This window comes from Leucopleurus acutus (genome assembly GCF_964270905.1).
Source record: "Leucopleurus acutus genome assembly, chromosome: 1".
NCBI lineage: Eukaryota > Metazoa > Chordata > Mammalia > Artiodactyla > Delphinidae > Leucopleurus > Leucopleurus acutus.
In genome coordinates, this window is record NC_139142.1 from 13,559,256 (window position 1) to 13,576,746 (window position 17,491).

Sequence of the window (17,491 nt, forward strand, 5' to 3'; positions counted from 1 at the left end):
ATTCCCTAGAGATTTTAACACGCAGATTCTGACTCAAGTGGTCTGGGGAGGGGCTGAGACTGCATTTATAACAAGCTCCCAAGTGATGCTGACGCAGCTGGTCCGTGGACCTCACTTAAAGAAGCAGGGAGGCAATACCACATGTGGATCAGGCAACAGCTCACATCGGTGCCACCTGGCCGAGCGCGGAGGTGGATGAATGCAGGGCTGGGAAGCGGGGTCCCGCCCTTCGAAGCGCCGGGCCAGAAAAACGCCTGCGAGGATGGTCGCCCCTCCGCCCTACCGCAGGGCCCACTTACCTATGGTGGACACGACGGTGCCCACGAAGTAGAAGGCGCCGGTGAAGTCCCAGCGCAGGCGAACATTGTCCACGCGGATGCCAGCCTCGGTGGCCTCCTCGTAGTGGCGAAGGAAGCCGCGCAGCTCGTCGCGGCTCAGGTTGTGGCGGCGGCTGAAGTTGGCCAGGCGCTCCTCCCAGCGCTGCTTGGCCTGGCGTTCGTGCGCCAGCTCCAGCGCCGAGAAGACGGCGGCGCCGCCCAGCAGGTAGAGCACGATGAGCGCGGCGAGCAGCAGGAAGCGCGCGTTGTCCTCGTTCAGGTGGCCCGGGCCGCAGCTGCAGCCGCAACCCCGGCCGGCCATGGCCAAACCCCCGGGGGCAGCCCCAAGCCGGGCGGCCGTGTCCGCCGGCTGACTGTCGCCCGGGCGCCCCGGGAGGTGGGGTCTCGGCCCGACGCTCAGTCCGCCCCTGGCCGCGCGACAGCCAGCTCGCCCATGACCGCCGGACGCTCCTCCAGGCCACGCGGTTCCCGGGGCCGCCGCGTCGACCGCTCCTGCAGCGCCAGCCCCCCACGTCCGCCTCGACTCCCGGTTTCAAATCCGCATTTTCGCCGCCGTCCCCGCCCCCCTAGGAGTTCTCCTAAAAGCTGAAGAGCTGAGTGACCCGGCACGGAGTCCGCTTCTGCTTGGCACGAGGATGCAGCCGCTGCTTCCCCCTGGTGTCCTGCCCGGCTCAGATTGGGGAGGGGGCGTGGCGCATCTTCAGGGCAAACTCGGGTGGGCTTGACCTTCCCCCAAAGCAAGGGGCCTCGGGCGCTGACGGGTGAGCGGAGCCCCGCGGTCTCTGTCTCCTTTACCGTCGCTTCTCAAGCCGCTGACGTCTAGGACGCGGGCTCTCAGTCCGCTAGTGCTGGAAGTGCCTCCCCAGATACAGCCGCAGTGCTGTGTCCCAGGCTCGGCGTCGCGCGGAGCCTCGGGCCTCTCGGGTCACCGGCCCGGCTGCCGGCGCTTAGAGGCTGGAGCAGGTCCCGGGCGGGCGCACGGACAGAGGGATTGCGCAGAGCGCGGTTCACGGGTTCCGACCTCCCGCCCGCCCCCGACGCTGCGCGGCGTCCGGCGGGCCGACTTGCTGGAGGAGGAGACCAGAAAGGGAGGTTGGAGTGACGGAGCGAAGGAAGTTAGGGGCCTCTCCCCCAGGCAGGCTTCCTAGCCTTGCCCGACCAGACGCCCTTGGCTTCTGGATCCCGCGCGGGGGCGTTTTCCACCGCCACGTGTCGGATCCGCCCGCTCGAAGCGCGCACCGCGAGCCAGCCCCAGCTCCTGCGGAGGCTGCCAAGGACTGGAGGAGCACGCGGGCAGGAGGCAGTGACCCCGGAGAATTCCATCTCCTGCACCCTGGCTTGGCTGCCTCGGTGGGCTCCAGAGATCCTGCGCCGACAGGGCTCCGCTGAGAGGGCTTTACCCCACCCTAGCCACAGGCTCGCTAGCAAACCGCCGGGGCCCCTCCCCGAGACCCCGCCTTTCAAGGGGCGCTGGCGCCGCGCTCGAGTCTCACTCACCGGGGAGTGCACCCTCCGCGCCGCTCTGTCAGCACTGTTCTCCGGGTCCCTCTGCGGGGGGAGCAGAGGTCCACGCCGCGGTCTGCCTTTCCTGGTCCGCGCGCTCCGACGCTGCAACAGGTGGAGCCGCTCGGCTGGCAGCAGCGGTGGCGACTCCACCCCGTCCTCCGCCTCCCGGCCGCGCGGAGCCGCCCCCAGCACTAGTCTCCGCCTGCTGATGCCCGGCTCCCTGCTGGGCCACCCGGGGGCTGCGGCGCTCCCATCCCGGACGCGCAGATCCCGGGAGTGGGTGCTCAAGAGGAGGGTCAGGTCAGGTGCTTAGCGGGCCTGTGTGGGCCCCTCCAGGACCAGAAGAGGGCGCTCCGTCCCCTTCAGACACATCTCGCCCCCACCTGCGTACCCAGCCACACACTGCCCCTTCGGAATCACCAGCCCCTAGCATTTGGGAGTGAATATGAATACAAGAAGGAAAGATGCATGGGCATCTTCGAACTAAGGAGAATTTCCTCGCCTCCCGAGAGAGTGACCCCAGGCTCAGAGGCCACCCACCTATACTCCCCAAGAACAGAGAATTAAAAAAAACACACTTCCGGGTTCCAATACATATGCCATAAGAAGCCCTGATGCTGCTAGGATTCCTCTCCCACTCCTCTCCCGTTATCCACCCCCGGATACCCCTCTTTTATCTAGCCTATCGAGGGCAAGAGTTTTAGGTGGCATCACTTACAGGAGGAGCATGTGTATACACACTGGCTGAGTCCTGCAATTACTCCCCCATCCCATTTTATTGTGAAAAATTTCAAACATAAAGTTGAAAGAATTTTACAGTGAATAGCCTTATTCTCAACGAACATTTTACTATACTTGCTTTATTACGTATCTATCCATCCCTCTTTCCATCCATCAACCCATCTTGTTTGGATTCATTTCGAAGTAAGTTGTAGACATCACTACACGCCCCCTCCTCACCCCACCCCCCAAGTTCTCCCTGCATATTATTACCTAGAGTTCAACACAACCCTATTTACTTCCAGATTTTGGGGGGGAGGATAAAATTTACATACTATGAAATGCACACATCTTAAGTGTACCATTAAATGAGGTCTCACGAATGCGTACACTCTTGCAAATTAGACACCTACCTATGCAGCCTGTCAACCAAATATTGTATGTCCCTTCCCAGCAAATCCCTACCCACATTCCTACAGAGGAAATCACTGTTCTGGATTTTTCCACCATCAACTTGTTTTCACTTTGTAGAACTTAGTCTTGCTTAGTTCTAGATCTTCATATAAATGGAATCATACAGTTATGTATTCTTTTGTGTAAAGCACTGTATTTCTGAGATCTATCCATGTTATATGCCTTAGTAATCTGTTCTTTTATTGCTACTTTTTAATTGTTTGAATATTCATTCTCTTCTTATTGATAGAAACCAGGGCTGTTAAAAATGTTTGCCATCATAAATAATAAAACTGTTAGGAACATTCTCACACAAGTATTTGCGGATATATGTTTTCATACCTCTTGGGTAAATACCTAGGTGTGGAATTGCTGGGTCATAGGGGTGGTGTGTATTTAATTTTATAAGAAACTGCCTAACATTTTTCCAAAGTAGCTGTACCAACCAACAAGATACAAGTCTTGGATGTCCCACATCCTTGTGAACATTTGGCAGTATCAGTCATTTTAATGTTAAACATACTGGTGGATGTGTTGTCGTATCTCATTGTAGTTTAATTTGCATTTCCCTGATGACTAATGTGCTTGTTGGCCATTCGTATATCTGCTTTTTTATCTTTTGAAATATTGTAAAATCTGTTGAATATCCATTAAAAGATTTGTTTCTCTTTTTTACTACTGAACTGTAGGGATTCTTTATATAGATCCAGGATACTAGTCCTTTCTCAGATATGTATCTTGGAAATATTTTCGACAAGTCTCTGGAGTGCCTAATTCTCAAAGATGTTTTCTGATGTTTATGTTTTTGATTTTGGTGAGGCCCAATTTATCAATCATTTCATTTACGTTTGGATCTCTTTGTGTAATAAATCATCACCTCCCTTAAGGTTGCGTACGTTTTACGGGGTTTTTTCCTGTAGAAATCTTATAGTTTTAGCTTTTGTACGTGGGTCAATGATTTATCTTAAGTCTGTTTCTGTATGGCGTGAGGTAAAAGAGTCGAGGTATATTTTGTCCGTGTGGCTATACAGTTATTTGAGTGTCATTTGCTGAAAAGACAAAAGTGAATTTATTATAGGAATCTGTATCCTGCTCATTATTTGTCCATCCTTATAAGAATACCACAGTATTTAGATTACTTGTAGCTTTATAATCGGTCTTGAAGTCAGGAAGTGTGAGTCCTCCAACTTCGCTCTTCTTTATCAAGATTTTCTTTGGGTATTATAGCATCTTACCATTTCCATAAAAATTGTAGAATCAGCCTGTTAATTTCATCAGAAAAAACCTTGTGAGATCTTGATTAGGACTGTGTCAGATCTATTTTAGGGAGAATTGACATCTTAATTCATGAATGAGGTATAGCCTTCAGTTTATTTCAGACTTAGCAAATTTTCATGTAGAGATCTTGCACATCTTTGTAAATTCATTCTAAAGTATTTTGGTTTTTTGATGAAATTGTAAATGAAATATCAAGATCCTATTTTCCAAGTGTTTGCTGTAGTATGTAAAAATGCAAATGATTTTTACAAATTAACTTGGTTCCTGCAACCTTGCTAAATTCACTCATTAGCTGAAGTAGTTGATTCCTTTAGGGTTTTCTTTTATTTATTTATTTATTTATTTTTGGCTGTGTTGGGTCTTCATTGCTGTGCGTGGGCTTTCTCTGGTTGCGGTGAGCGGGGGCTGCTCTTATGTTGCGGTGTGTGGGCTTCTCATTTGAGGTGGCTTCTCTCATTGTGGAGCATCAGCTCTAGGCGCGCAGGCTTCAGTAGTTGCAGCACTTGGGCTCAGTAGTGGTGGCTCGTGGGCTCTGGAGCACAGGCTCAGTAGTTGTGGTGCATGGGCTTAGTTGCTCCACAGCATATGGGATCTTCCTGGACCAGGGATTGAACCCGTGTCCTCTGCATTGGGAGGCGGATTCTTAACAACTGTGCCACCAGGGAAGTCCCCCTTTAGGATTTTCTATGTAAATAACCATGGCATCTGAAATAGTGTTTTGCTTCTTTTCTGATGTTTACCTTTTTTTTTCTTGTCATGCTGCAATGGTTAGGACCTCAGTATAATACTGACTAGAAGTGGTGGAAGCAGACATCCTTGTCTTGTTCATGATCCTACGGGAAAGCCTTTAGTTCTTCCACCATTAACTACAGTGTGGGTTTTTCATAGATACCCTTTATTAGGTTGAGGAAGTTTCCTTTTACTTTTGTTTCTGAGAGGTTTTTTTTAAACATGAATGAGTGCTGAATTTTATCAAATGCTTCTCCTGCATTTAGTGTAACGATCATATAATTTTCTCCTTTATTCTGTTAATATCTTGAATTTCATTTATTGTTTTCTAATGTCAAGCCAACCTTGCATTTCTGGGATAAATTCCACTTGGGATTTCTACTCATATTTCATTCTTCTAATTCCTTTTGGGTTTACTTTACTTCTTTTTACAACTTCTTACAGTGGATGGTAAGGTCATAAATTTTAGATCTTCTTTTCCAATGTTCACATTTTTCAGCTATAAATCTCTGTTAGCCCTGGGCTAGCTGCATCCTAAAAATTTTGGTATGCTGTATTTCTACATCATTTTGTTGAATATATTTTCCAATTTTTTCTTCTTTGACCCACAAATTATTTAGCTGTGTTAATTTTTTAAGTCTGTTTTTAAAGACAAATTATAACATTTTCAATGTGGTCAAGTGAAAAAAAAGGCACATCCTGAAAGTTAAGAATTATGTTTTGTCAGACTTTCTGAGGATTTCAAGCCCAGGACACAGCTTCTCAGGTAGTTCTGAGGGACTGCTCTGAAGAGGGAGGGGAGGATCCAGGGCATATAGGAGTTTTCCAACAAAAACCAGGTAGCTGGAACACCAAAAGATTACTGGTAAAGAAAACTGGGTATCTCAAGTTAATGAATTTAGCACTTTCCGGGGTATGGGAAGATGCAACGTCTGGGCTCATTGAAATCATTCCTTTGATATGCACCTGAGCCATCTAGGGCCAGTATCCTGAGCTTTCCCATCCTGAGTGCCCTCAGGGTGCACCACTGGGAGTGGCTGCAGTGGCTTGATGGCTGCCACATCTTTTGTTTACTGATAAGGCAGGCAGTGTTTTTCATTCACAGGTCAGAGGACCATATTTGGTATGTTTCAGTATTCCTAAATTTATTGAGACTTGTTTTATGGTCCAGAATATGGTCTTAGTGAATGTACCATATGCATTTGAAAAGAATATGTATTCTGCAGTTGTTGGACGTAGTGTTCTATAAATGCCAATTACGTCAAGGTTGTTGATAGTGTTTTTCAGATCTTCTGTCTTTAGTGACATTTGTTCTAGTTATTCTAACAGTTATTGAGAGTATTAAAATCACCAACTATGATTGTCAAATTGTCTATTTCTCCCTTTACTTATGTCAATTTGTGTTTCACATACTTTGAAGCTGTTATTTAATATAAGCATTTATGATTATTATATCTTCCTGATGTAGTGACCCTTTTATTTTTATGAAATGTCTGTCTTTATCTCTGGTAATACTCTTTGCCTTGAAGTTTATTTTGTCTGATATTAATCTGGTTACCACAAGCTTCATTTACTTAACATTTGCATGGTATCTTTTCCATTTACTTTTAACCTATCTCTGTCTTTATATATATTTAAGGTGGATTTGTTATGGACAGCATATAGCAGTTCGGTCTTCTTTCTTTCCATTTTTCTGGTCAGTTCTGACAGTCTCCACATTTTAATTGATCAGATAAACACTGTCCATCACTTCTGTGATGAGGGAAATATCCCATATCTATGCTGTTCTGTAAAGTGGTCCATCGTGGTGCTACTGAGCACTTGAAATGTGACTAGTGCAAGTGAGGAACTGAATTTTTAACTTTATTTGATGTTAACATATTTAAATATCACATGTGGCTAGTGACTGCTGTATATAATTTATGATGGAGAAATTCTGGATTCTGTTCCTCTAAAAACAACACTTCTTAAACAGGCAGTAAACCTGGCTGAACTCAACTGCAGTATTATCTCTACAGCGGGAAGTATCTCAAATTCTAGTTCAGTTCTTTTAGACTTAGCCACGCACTGACGGTTCCCCGGTCAGCCAGAGATTTGAGGAGTTTACAAACACATTGGGAATCCCCTCTGGCTCTTTCTTCTGTCAGTTCCCTCTTCACTCTCAGAGGCTGTGGATGCTCCAAACCCTGTACTCTGGATCTCCAAGCCAAGAAGGCTGTAGCTTTCCCACTGGTGGTGGTTCACCTGCCATGCGTAAACCTGACTCAGACTAAAACCTGACCTCAGGCCCAAAGTGGTGAAAAGACAGGAAACTCACCCAGTGGAGTGCTTTTCTTTCCGCCGTTGACTCTCTTCTTTTCTGCCTGCTTTTGGTCGCTTTCAGTGGCTGGTATAAGCTCCACCCCAGAGCGTATAACTTTTATTTGTGAAAGAATTGGTTCAATAGGAGCCATTTGGCGCTGCCAGAAACCGGAAGTTACGTGGTTTCCCCACAACGTTTGATAGTGAAATTTTCAAACACACACCGAAGTCGAAAGAATTTTAGAGTCGCAATCTAGATTGTACAATTAAATTTTTCTATACTTTATCATGTATCTACTCGTCCTTTAATACACCTTATTTTAAAGCATTTCAAAATAAACTGCAGACATCAATACACTTGCCCCTAAATACTTCAGTATATATACAACTAGAGTTCAGCTCCTGATCTTTTCTTATGTAGAATTTACATACAATGCACACATCTGAGCGTGTACATTCTTTGAGTTTTTAAAAAGCAGCTTTATGGAGCTATAATTCACATTCAATAAAAATGACCAATTGGGTGTATAATGCAAAGGGTTTTGTAAAGTGTAACCAATGCCACCATCATGCTAGGAACATTTCCATCGCCCCTAAAAGTTCCCTCATGCATTCAATCCCCTCTCCCCACAGCTGCACTTATTTTTAAGGCCACCCAGCTCTGCTTTGGGCAGGGGATGGGTGCCACACCAAGAGCAGGAACTAGAGACCCAGGGGAGACGTCATACACGGCCAAGTGTGTCCTGGAATGCCAGAGAAGAATGGAATGGAAGGGCAGAACCAGGGCTAGGCTGGGCTCTTCCCAAGTGCTTCCTCCCAGGTTGTTCCTAGAGAGGTAAGCGGCTGAGATCACACAGTTCATTCCTCTCTCTTAGGGAAGATTCTGCCAATCCAAGCACAAGTAAAGACGCCCATTTCTTGAGGCTGCTGTGGTATCAGAGGCGTTCAGGAAGCAGGACCTCCCCCTGTCTTCAAGAATGCAACTGTAGGCAGTTCACAGATCTCTTTGCACCTCAGTTTCTTCATTTGTAAAATGGACTTCCTTCCAGGGCCGAAGGGTCAACTCACACGTGGGGTTCACATGAACATGGACTCCCAACCCCACCCTCAGTCCCAACTCAGCCTCCACGAGGACCCCTCTTTCCCAGAGGCAGGAGGCAACAAGGATCCGTGCTTTCAGGGCAGGAAGTATGTGGGTCAGCTCTGCAGAGTTGTTCAGGGCGCGTTTGAGAGCCTGGGCCCCCGGACAAAGACTCCCTTGAAAATAGAGCCCCCGCCTCTGGAATCCAGAGGCCTACTAGCCACCCTACTGCATCCAGGACTCTTCAATCTACCCCCATCTGTCAGAAAAACCTGCCTTTAGTAGTGGGTGAAGGAGCAATATTTGTGGCAAGTAGCTAATTTTTCAGAAGGCATGGGTTTTATTTTTTACACTTGAGTTAACCATTCTCTAAATGCCCCAGGGAGAGACTGCCAGTTTGGTACTTACCAAGAATCGTTCCAATTTACATTGAGGGAGTTCTTACCAGTGCTTAGGAGCCCCATTTCATTTGATTCTTACAACAATCCCACAAGGCAGGAAGGATAGCTATTAGCCCCACGTAACAGATGAGAAAATGAAGACTCAGAGGCATCACATGACTTGCCTAAGGTCTCATGGCGGGAGGGAGCAGAGCTGGGGCTAGACAATTCTAATGAAGAGTGAGTCACTGCTCAGGCTTTGGTAAAACCTCAAGTCATCACCCAGGTGACCATCTGTCTTCATTCAGAGTGGGTGAACTAGCAAACCTGGGAAAGAATACGTTTTAGATTGTAACCCTGAACCCACTCACACAAATTGAAACAAAAATAACCTTACTTGGGGCTTCCCTGGTGGGGCAGTGGTTGAGAGTCCGCCTGCCAATGCAGGGGACACGGGTTCGTGCACCGGTCCGGGAAGATCCCACATGCCGCGGAGCGGCTGGGCCCGTGAGCCATGGCCGCTGGGCCTGCGCGTCCGCAGCCTGTGCTCCGCAATGGGAGAGGCCACAACGGTGAGAGGCCCGCGTACCAAAAAGAAAAAGAAAGAAAGAAAAAAATAATAACCTTACTTTGTGCTACACACAGATAATTTCTACTATCTTTCATTTAAAAGTGCTGGTCATGACACCCTAAATTGATTCATGATTCACTAAAGGGTTGTGACCCGAAGTTTGAAAAATCACTGCTTTAGAACACTCAAGTTACAAGGGTTCACTTATATAACCAGCTTTTTTGAGAAACTTGGATTTTAAAATTTCCTTCTTGGTTTCCTTTTGCTTTTATTTATTTATTTTAAAATTGAAGTATAGTTGATTTACAATGTCAATTACTGCTATACAGCAAAGTGATTCAGTTACACATATATATTTTTAAAATATTCTTTTCCATTATGGTTTATCATAGGATACTGAATATAGTTCTCTGTGCTATACAGTAGGACCTTGTTGTTTATCCATCCTATATATACTAGCTTACATCTGCTGACCCCAACCTCCCAGTCCATTCCTCCCCCAACCCCCTCCCCCTTGGCAACCACTAGTCTGTTCTCTATGTCTGTGATTCTGTTTGTTTCACAGATAGGTTCATTTGTGTCATATTTTAGATTCCACATATAAGTGATATCATATGGTATTTGTCTTTCTCTTTCTGACTGATTTCACTTAGTATGATAATCTCTAGTTGCATCCTTTTACTTTTAAATAAAATCTGCATGCTTGCACACATTATTTAAGAACAAGGCATAAAGAAGGTTCCTCTGGCACAGTATTAATACTTCACCTAGAGATACTTCTTGTTCTGGATTGGACCTCAGGCATCTTCCGCTTGTCTTTGGTGAACTCTGCACCTGCCCCCTCCTCAGCAGGGGCAGTCTCTGATCTGGAGTGCTTGCATCATGGATGGACACATGACTCAACCTGACCAATCGGACGTGTCAGGGGACTTTGGCCAGTGCAGCTGGGAAAGAAGTATTTTGTTTTCTCTGAAATGACTAGCTGGATATAATATGGGATCCTGGAGCGTGCGGTGGTGGTGAGGGAGTGGGAATTTCAGCCTCCAGGTGGAGAGAGCTTGATTGAGAATGTCCAGATTCTGGAAAGCAGAGCTGAGACTTGAAGGTAGACTTGGTTACATTATGATCATCTGGCATTTGCTAGACTCGTGTTAGAAGTCTCTTTCATTGCTTAAGCCTAACTAATCTGGTTTCTGTAACTATAAAAGCATCCTGACTAATGTAGTCTTTCGTAAAAATATTAATAAAGTATTATTAAATAACAAATATTTACAGAGGCTTTTAAATTTTAGTAATGTCAATTATCTGAAGAAAACAAAATCAGCATTCAGCTGTCATAATGTTAATTTCTAAAGAACCTATGAACACAGAGCCACCCAGATCACGCACAGTGGCATCACCTGTGTCCTTGGGGCCACAAAGGGACACGCACTAGTTCTGTGACCTTGAACCTTACTTTTTCCCTCTTATAAAAGAGGTATAACCTGCCCCACGTGTGATGATGTATATAAAGTTACCTACTATCATAACCTATAATAAATTCCCTACGGATGCAGTTTCTCTTTTGCCTTTCCCTTCTGAGAGTTTCTTTGTGCGTATTAAGAAAACTGGCCATTGCAATGGGGCTCTCCGAAAACCTTGCTACAAAGGGAACAGGAGAAACTGAGCCAAGTGCCTTCGACCGATTAACATTAATCAGACTGCAGTTTCAGTAGAGCTTCTGGTAGACCTAGAGAGAATAAAGTGTAACTTATACACAGCAGCTGGATTCTGTGCTGAGAGACCTGCTTGGAACTCTGTTGTAAAAACTGGGCTACTAAACGCACCCAGACTTGCAATGCTTTGGCTCTGTGACTACTCGTCACCCCTCCTTAAATATATGAGGTGCCCTCATTTCAACACATCCCTGCTCCCCACTTCCTGGGCTGCCTCTTGCCCTCCCCGCTCCAGCATCCTCTACGCTGCCAGTTTTCTGTGCTTTAGATCTACTGAGTCAGTGGAAACGCCAGGTTTCAGAGAACTGAAGAGAACACACTCAACAAGGCAAAGTTTTCAGCCATCGATGTTCTCTCTTGAAAGGAACCGGCTCCACTGCCGGGTTCTGGCTTTAAGACTGCAGTGGCTCAGCCTTGACGCTAAGGCGGCATTTAGTGGCTGATTTTGTGCACTGCCAAGCGGGTTCTGTCCCGCCAACCGTGCACTGTTACAGTGTCTGAAAGTGCACCCGGTTTTGTAGCTACAGCTACAAATCATGAATGGGAGCCCTGCTCCTTGACTGGAGCATTGGCCACACCTGCTGCCCGGCTCCTCCCAGCAGTCCTGCCTGGGTTCAAATCCCAGCTTTGCCCCTTGCCAGCTGTGTGACTCTCTCTGGACAAATCATCTTAGTTTCCCCATGTGTAACATGGGGATAATAATAATGCCTCCTTGATCAGGTTCTTATGAAGATTCAGTTAGTTAATATGCATAAGTCACAGAACAGTAGCTGGGACACAGCAAGTACTCAGTACTTGTGGGTCAGTGTTACTCCTCAGGGACCGGTGGACAGAGACGGGGCTCAGAGGTGGTCCCTGCCTCTACGCTGCTCTGTTGGCATCTCCCAGGAGCCCCTTTTCTGGCCTCATCTTTTGTTTCTGCCTGTGAATCCTACTATGTAAGCAATGGCCACTTAAGACATATAACTTACTAGTTGATAGAAATTCAGTAAGAAATTGTACAGTTTTGTTTGTAGTACTTTTGTCCTGCATATTGCTTGAAATAAGTGGGCTACTAAACTTGGCAAACTCGGCAAAGATTTAATCATAATGGGATGTGACCTGTGCATAACACGTGTTAGCACATAATCAAAAGAATTTTAGATTTAATTCCATACAATTGTTAAGCTAATTTATTTCTGCCAGTCACTGAGTTCCTGTACAGGCTTCTGTCATTATACTTTATCATTACAATTAATATCATTCAGGCATCAACACAATTGCTACATTTTACGAATGTAAAAAAAGAATGCCTATCTAACCTTTTTCTTCGACATATTCAGTCAAAAGCAAGTATTCTCAAGGAATTCTCAAGGATGGGGTTAGTTAAAGCTCTAACTCTACAGTAAGGGGGGGGGGAACTCAAAATGTCTTAAGATTTGAATCAAACACTTAGATCACCCAAAAATGGTTTCACAATGGATCAAATGATGTTAGACATTGTTTCTTAGAAAGTGAATTTTTACTCTCATGTGGGAAAAAAAGTTCCAACAAGGGCTTCCCTGGTGGCGCAGTGGTTGAGAATCCGCCTGCTGATGCAGGGGACACGGGTTCGTGCCCCGGTCCGGGAGGATCCCACACGCCGCGGAGCGGCTGGGCCCGTGAGCCATGGCCGCTGAGCCTGTGCGTCCGGAGCCTGTGCTCCGCAACGGGAGAGGCCACAGCAGTGAGAGGCCCGCGTACCGCAAAAAAAAAAAAAAAAGTTGCAACAAAATCAAATCTAAGATCCTCATTTTAAGCATACTGAATCTGATGCAGAAACCATGTTCATTTGAAGTCATGTGGTATTAATAATTTCTATTAAGGACAACTATATAACTTCCACACAAGAAAACTTCCACAACAGGAAAGTGAGGCTTGGTGCTGCTGCTCCCTGTGGGATCTTATGGATGTTATTTAAGAGAAGGCTGGAGAGGAAGTGGAGAAAAGGGAACCCTCCTGCACTGCTGGTGGGAATGTAACTTGATACAGCCACTACGGAGAAGAGTATGGAGGTTCCTTAAAAAACTAAAAATAAAGCTACCATATGACCCAGCAATCCCACTACTGGGCATATACCCTGAGAAAACCATAATTCAAAAAGAGTCTTGGGGCTTCCCTGGTGGCGCAGTGGTTAAGAATCTGCCTGCCAATGCAGGGGACATGGGTTCAAGCCCTGGTCTGGGAAGATCCCACATGCTGCGGAGCAGCTAAGCCCATACGCCACAACTACTGAGCCTGTGCTCTAGAGCCCGTGTGCCACAGCTACCGAAGCCCATGTGCCTAGAGCCCGTGCTCCGCAACAAGAGAAGCCATTGCAATGAGAAGACCGTGCACTGCAACAAAGAGTAGCCCCTGCTCACCGCAACTAGAGAAAGCCCGTGCACAGCAAGACCCAACACAGCCTAAATAAATAAATAACTAATAAAATAAATAAATTAAAAAAAAAATTAAAAAAAAAAAAAGAGTCTTGTACCACAATGTTCATTGCAGCACTATTTACAATAGCCAGGACATGGAAGCAACCTAAATGTCCATCAGCAGATGAATGGATAAAGAAGGTGTGGCACATATATACAATGGAATATTACTCAGCCATAAAAAGGAATGAAATTGAGTGATTTGTAGTGAGGTGGATGGACCTAGAGTCTGTCATACAGAGTGAAGTAAGTCAGAAAGAGAAAAGTACCGTATGCTAACGGATGTGTATGGAATCTAAAAAAAAGGTACTGATGAACCTAGTGGCAGGGCAGGAATAAAGACTCAGATGTAGAGAACGGACTTGAGGACACAGGGCAGGGGGAAGGGGAAGCTGGGACGAAGTGAGAGAGTAGCTTTGACATATATACACTACCAAATGTAAAATGGATGGCTAGTGGGAAGCAGCCGCATAGCACAGGGAGATCAACTCGATGCTTTGTGATGACCTAGAGGGGTGTGATAGGGAGGGGATACAGGGATATATGTATACATATAGCTGATTCACTTTGTTGCACAGCAGAAACTAACACAACATTGTAAAACAATTATATTCCAATAAAGATAAAAAAAAAAGACAGAAGGCTGATGTGAGGATTAAACAAGCACTTAAGTACAGGAGTTGAAACACAGGAAGAAGTCAGGGAACATCAGCTATTACATTATGTAGAAAATACAGTCTCCAAATCAGTGAACTTCTAAGGCTGATTTTTATCAACTATGGTTAAAACTAGGCCTCCTTTCCCAGGAGTATGAGGATAAAACATAATTTAAAAATCCCATCTCCCTCCCTCCCCCAAGAAAGAAGCTGGTGGCAGATCATTCCTCTCTTCACCAGAGAGTACCAGAGAAGTGAGGGGACATGGAATCCTCCTGCCTAAATGCCAAGTGACTTCCTTTAAGTCACCAAGTGTCAGGGATGACAATTTCCTGCCTCCAAAAGTTTGGGGAGGGTCTCTTAAATGCTTAAGCATTTAGAATACTGTTGAAATTCATTGTCCAATATGAAAATCTCATTTAGATTTTTGGCTACATGTCCATCTCTGTAAAAGGATGCTAGGTAAGATTTCAAAAGAACAAGATAAAACTTTTTAAGAAAAAGAGGCAGCGGTTCCTTTCGTCCACATGCAGAGAAACTCCTTACTCAGCAGATGAGTCTCCTGTATCGGGCAGCTTGCAAAGAAGAGGGTGGATTCTTTTATACGGAAGTTTGCCCTCAGCAGGTATAAAGTCACTGGATAAGTGATTCCATGAGACCTGAAAGGACAGAAGCAGGTGGGGAAAAAGGATAAAAAGTGGCATGCAGCTACGGCAGACAGAGGGGAGGCGAGCGTTTCCTGAGTTGGGGAGAAATAATTGTTGAACCCCAACCTGAGAATAACAGAAGTGGTTTCCTCAAACATTAACAAGTGTTTGGACTTCCCTGGTGGTCCAGTGGCTAAGACTCCAGGCTCCCAATGCAGGGGGCCTGGATTTGATCCCTGATCAGGGAACTAGATCCCTCATGCTGCAATGAAGATCCCCCGTGCCGCAACTAAGACCCAGCGCAGCCAAATAACTAAACAAATATTAAAAAAAAAATTAACAGGCGTTGATGATGCTTTTTTGCAGCACTTTGGGTAATTTAGCCAGTCACATTAATAAAAGGACCAGATGGGGTTGAACCTCTTGTTTTGCTGAACCTCATGGGATTTAATCAATCCCATGTTGATTACTCTTGAGGCATTACTTTATTTTCCACATGTGCTATCAACTGTGCCCAGAGAGCTCGTGGTACTGACCTGGTACTATGCTGGCCTGGCCTAGCCCTGCCTCGCTGAGCCCATGCTGACCAGGGCAAGGGCCACAGGAGGCAGCTCTCCGAGGTTGGGCCTGCACACCCACTGGGTACATGCCCCTTGACCTTGGACCTCCCCTAACTGTACCTTGATATACCTAACCAGCCCATCCTACAGAGATTGTCTCAGCTTCCAGAAGGGCACTCTGGGTCCCTGCTGGGTCTAGGGTGCCGCTCCAAGTGTGGCTGTGGACCAGGCCAGCCTGTGATGAGTACAGAAAGTAAAAGTGAGCATTTAGAAACTTTCTTAGCAATCTGACAGTGCTGTGACATCCAAGCACCTGATCCTGTATCCTATAAAAGTATCTGTCCACAGTGGATTGGGGGGAAATGGTCCATCTCCTCGGCTACTGTCCACCACACTGCCCGGGAGCCTGGGCCCCCTGGAAGGACAGAACAGGCTCTGGATGCTGCCGGACCTGGGTTCAAACACTGGTGAGAGCACCTTCTAGAAGTGTGACCTTGGACAAGCACTTCACCTGTCTGAGTCCAGGTTTCCTTATCAGGAAAATGAGGATAAGCCTAATGACTCAAGAGTGTCCCCTGTACAGTCCCCACTCTGTGCAGGTACTTTCATGTCCTAACTCACTGGACAGTCTCAATGAGCCTCTGCAACGGGAATGATTATTACCCCACCCCTATCTTACAGGTGAGGGGACCAAGGCACAGAGAAGTGGTGGCAGAACTGGGATTCAAAGCCCAGCAGCCTGACTCCAGCTCTGGGCTCCGACCCACTTTGCAGTCATGTGGATCAGATGAGCCACATACCCGAGTCTGCTATCCTTTGACTGGCTGGGCCCGGGCCCCGAGCAGCCCAGGCTTCCTGGGTCCTGCCCGGAGCTGGCCGACTACTTGCGGCGGTTGTGATGCTCCCCTGCTGCCTGGAGGCTGGCACTCCCCCCATGCCCACCCAGGACGGACCACTGTGCTGGTGGGAATCACAGGTCTTTGATGGCAGTCCCCTGGACACCCAGCTCAGACTCCTGGGCTCCTGCTTTGGGCCGGCCCCACCGCTACTACCAGTCCAGGGCACCTTCCCTGTTGCCTTCCAAGGCACCTGGGCTCATCTGATACAGGGTTTGAATGCCCCTGAAGTAGAAGGCAGGGTGCGAAAAGGATTAAGCCTAACTTTTCTTACCAGTGGAAGAAACTGGTTAAACGAATTCAGTGGCTTTTCAACTTTATGTTTTTAAGCAGAATGCAAAACAAAAAAACACCCAGATAGTATCCTTTAGAGAACCCAATATACAAAAGTGGTGAAGGAAGGCTCCTCTGATCAGGGAAGGAGAAAGGAGGAGCCCCCGTCCCTAACCCACCCCAGCAGCTTTCTGATGTGAACATCCTCGGCCTCTGAGGAACAGTCTGGAAAACTAGTATCTTAAAAAAATCTTTCAAAATTAACATCGGGGCTTCCCTGGTGGCGCAGTGGTTGAGAGTCCGCCTGCCGATGCAGGGGACATGGGTTCGTGCCCCGGTCTGGGAAGATCCCACGTGCCGCGGAGCGGCTGAGCCCGTGAGCCATGGCCGCTGAGCCTGCGCGTCCGGAGCCTGTGCTCCGCAACGGGAGAGGCCACAACAGTGAGAGGCCCGCGTACCACAAAAAAACAAAACCAAAAAAACCCAAACAAAACAAAATTAACATTGAACTCTATTCTAAATTCTACGATGAAGGAGCTGATGACAACCTGGAAATGAGCCTCACGCAGAAGAAAGAACGAGAAGGCTCTAAGTCATCTGAGGAGAGCGCGATCCTGCGTGTGAAGGGCACAGACACAAAGCAGGAAGATGCTCGTCGCTCCGACCCAGGCAGCTGGGGCCTGGGGGACGTCCTGAACCTTTCTGGGCCTCAGTTCCCTCACTTGTGAATTAAAGGCACCCAATCAGTTCACCGTTCAGGGGCTCTTCTGAGTGAAATACTTGTGTGCTTTTTTATGATCCTGCGAGCTGTCTTTTGTGGACATTTCTGGGGATGGAGGAGACACCGTGCACTGTGGGGAATGGGTGAGGGGAGGGCAGGTGGTCCTTGAGCGGGAAGGCAGCCAGCACGGCCGGGGGCAGGGGGGATGAAACGTCGTCTAAAGCTGCA

The 17,491-nt window shown here is 47.0% G+C and overlaps 1 protein-coding gene across 1 annotated transcript in view; it reads right to left on the minus strand.

The window, feature by feature from the left end:
• Positions 1–639, minus strand: part of KCNK13 (potassium two pore domain channel subfamily K member 13) — a gene marked incomplete at both ends in the record, with an annotated part of 110,771 nt that extends 110,132 nt beyond the window's left edge. Inside the window, one exon of the mRNA XM_082842003.1 lies at positions 300–639. Within this exon, the coding sequence (XP_082698129.1) occupies positions 300–639 (340 nt within the window). The remainder of the gene's footprint in view (positions 1–299) is intronic.
• Between the last annotated feature and the right edge of the window lie 16,852 nt (positions 640–17,491).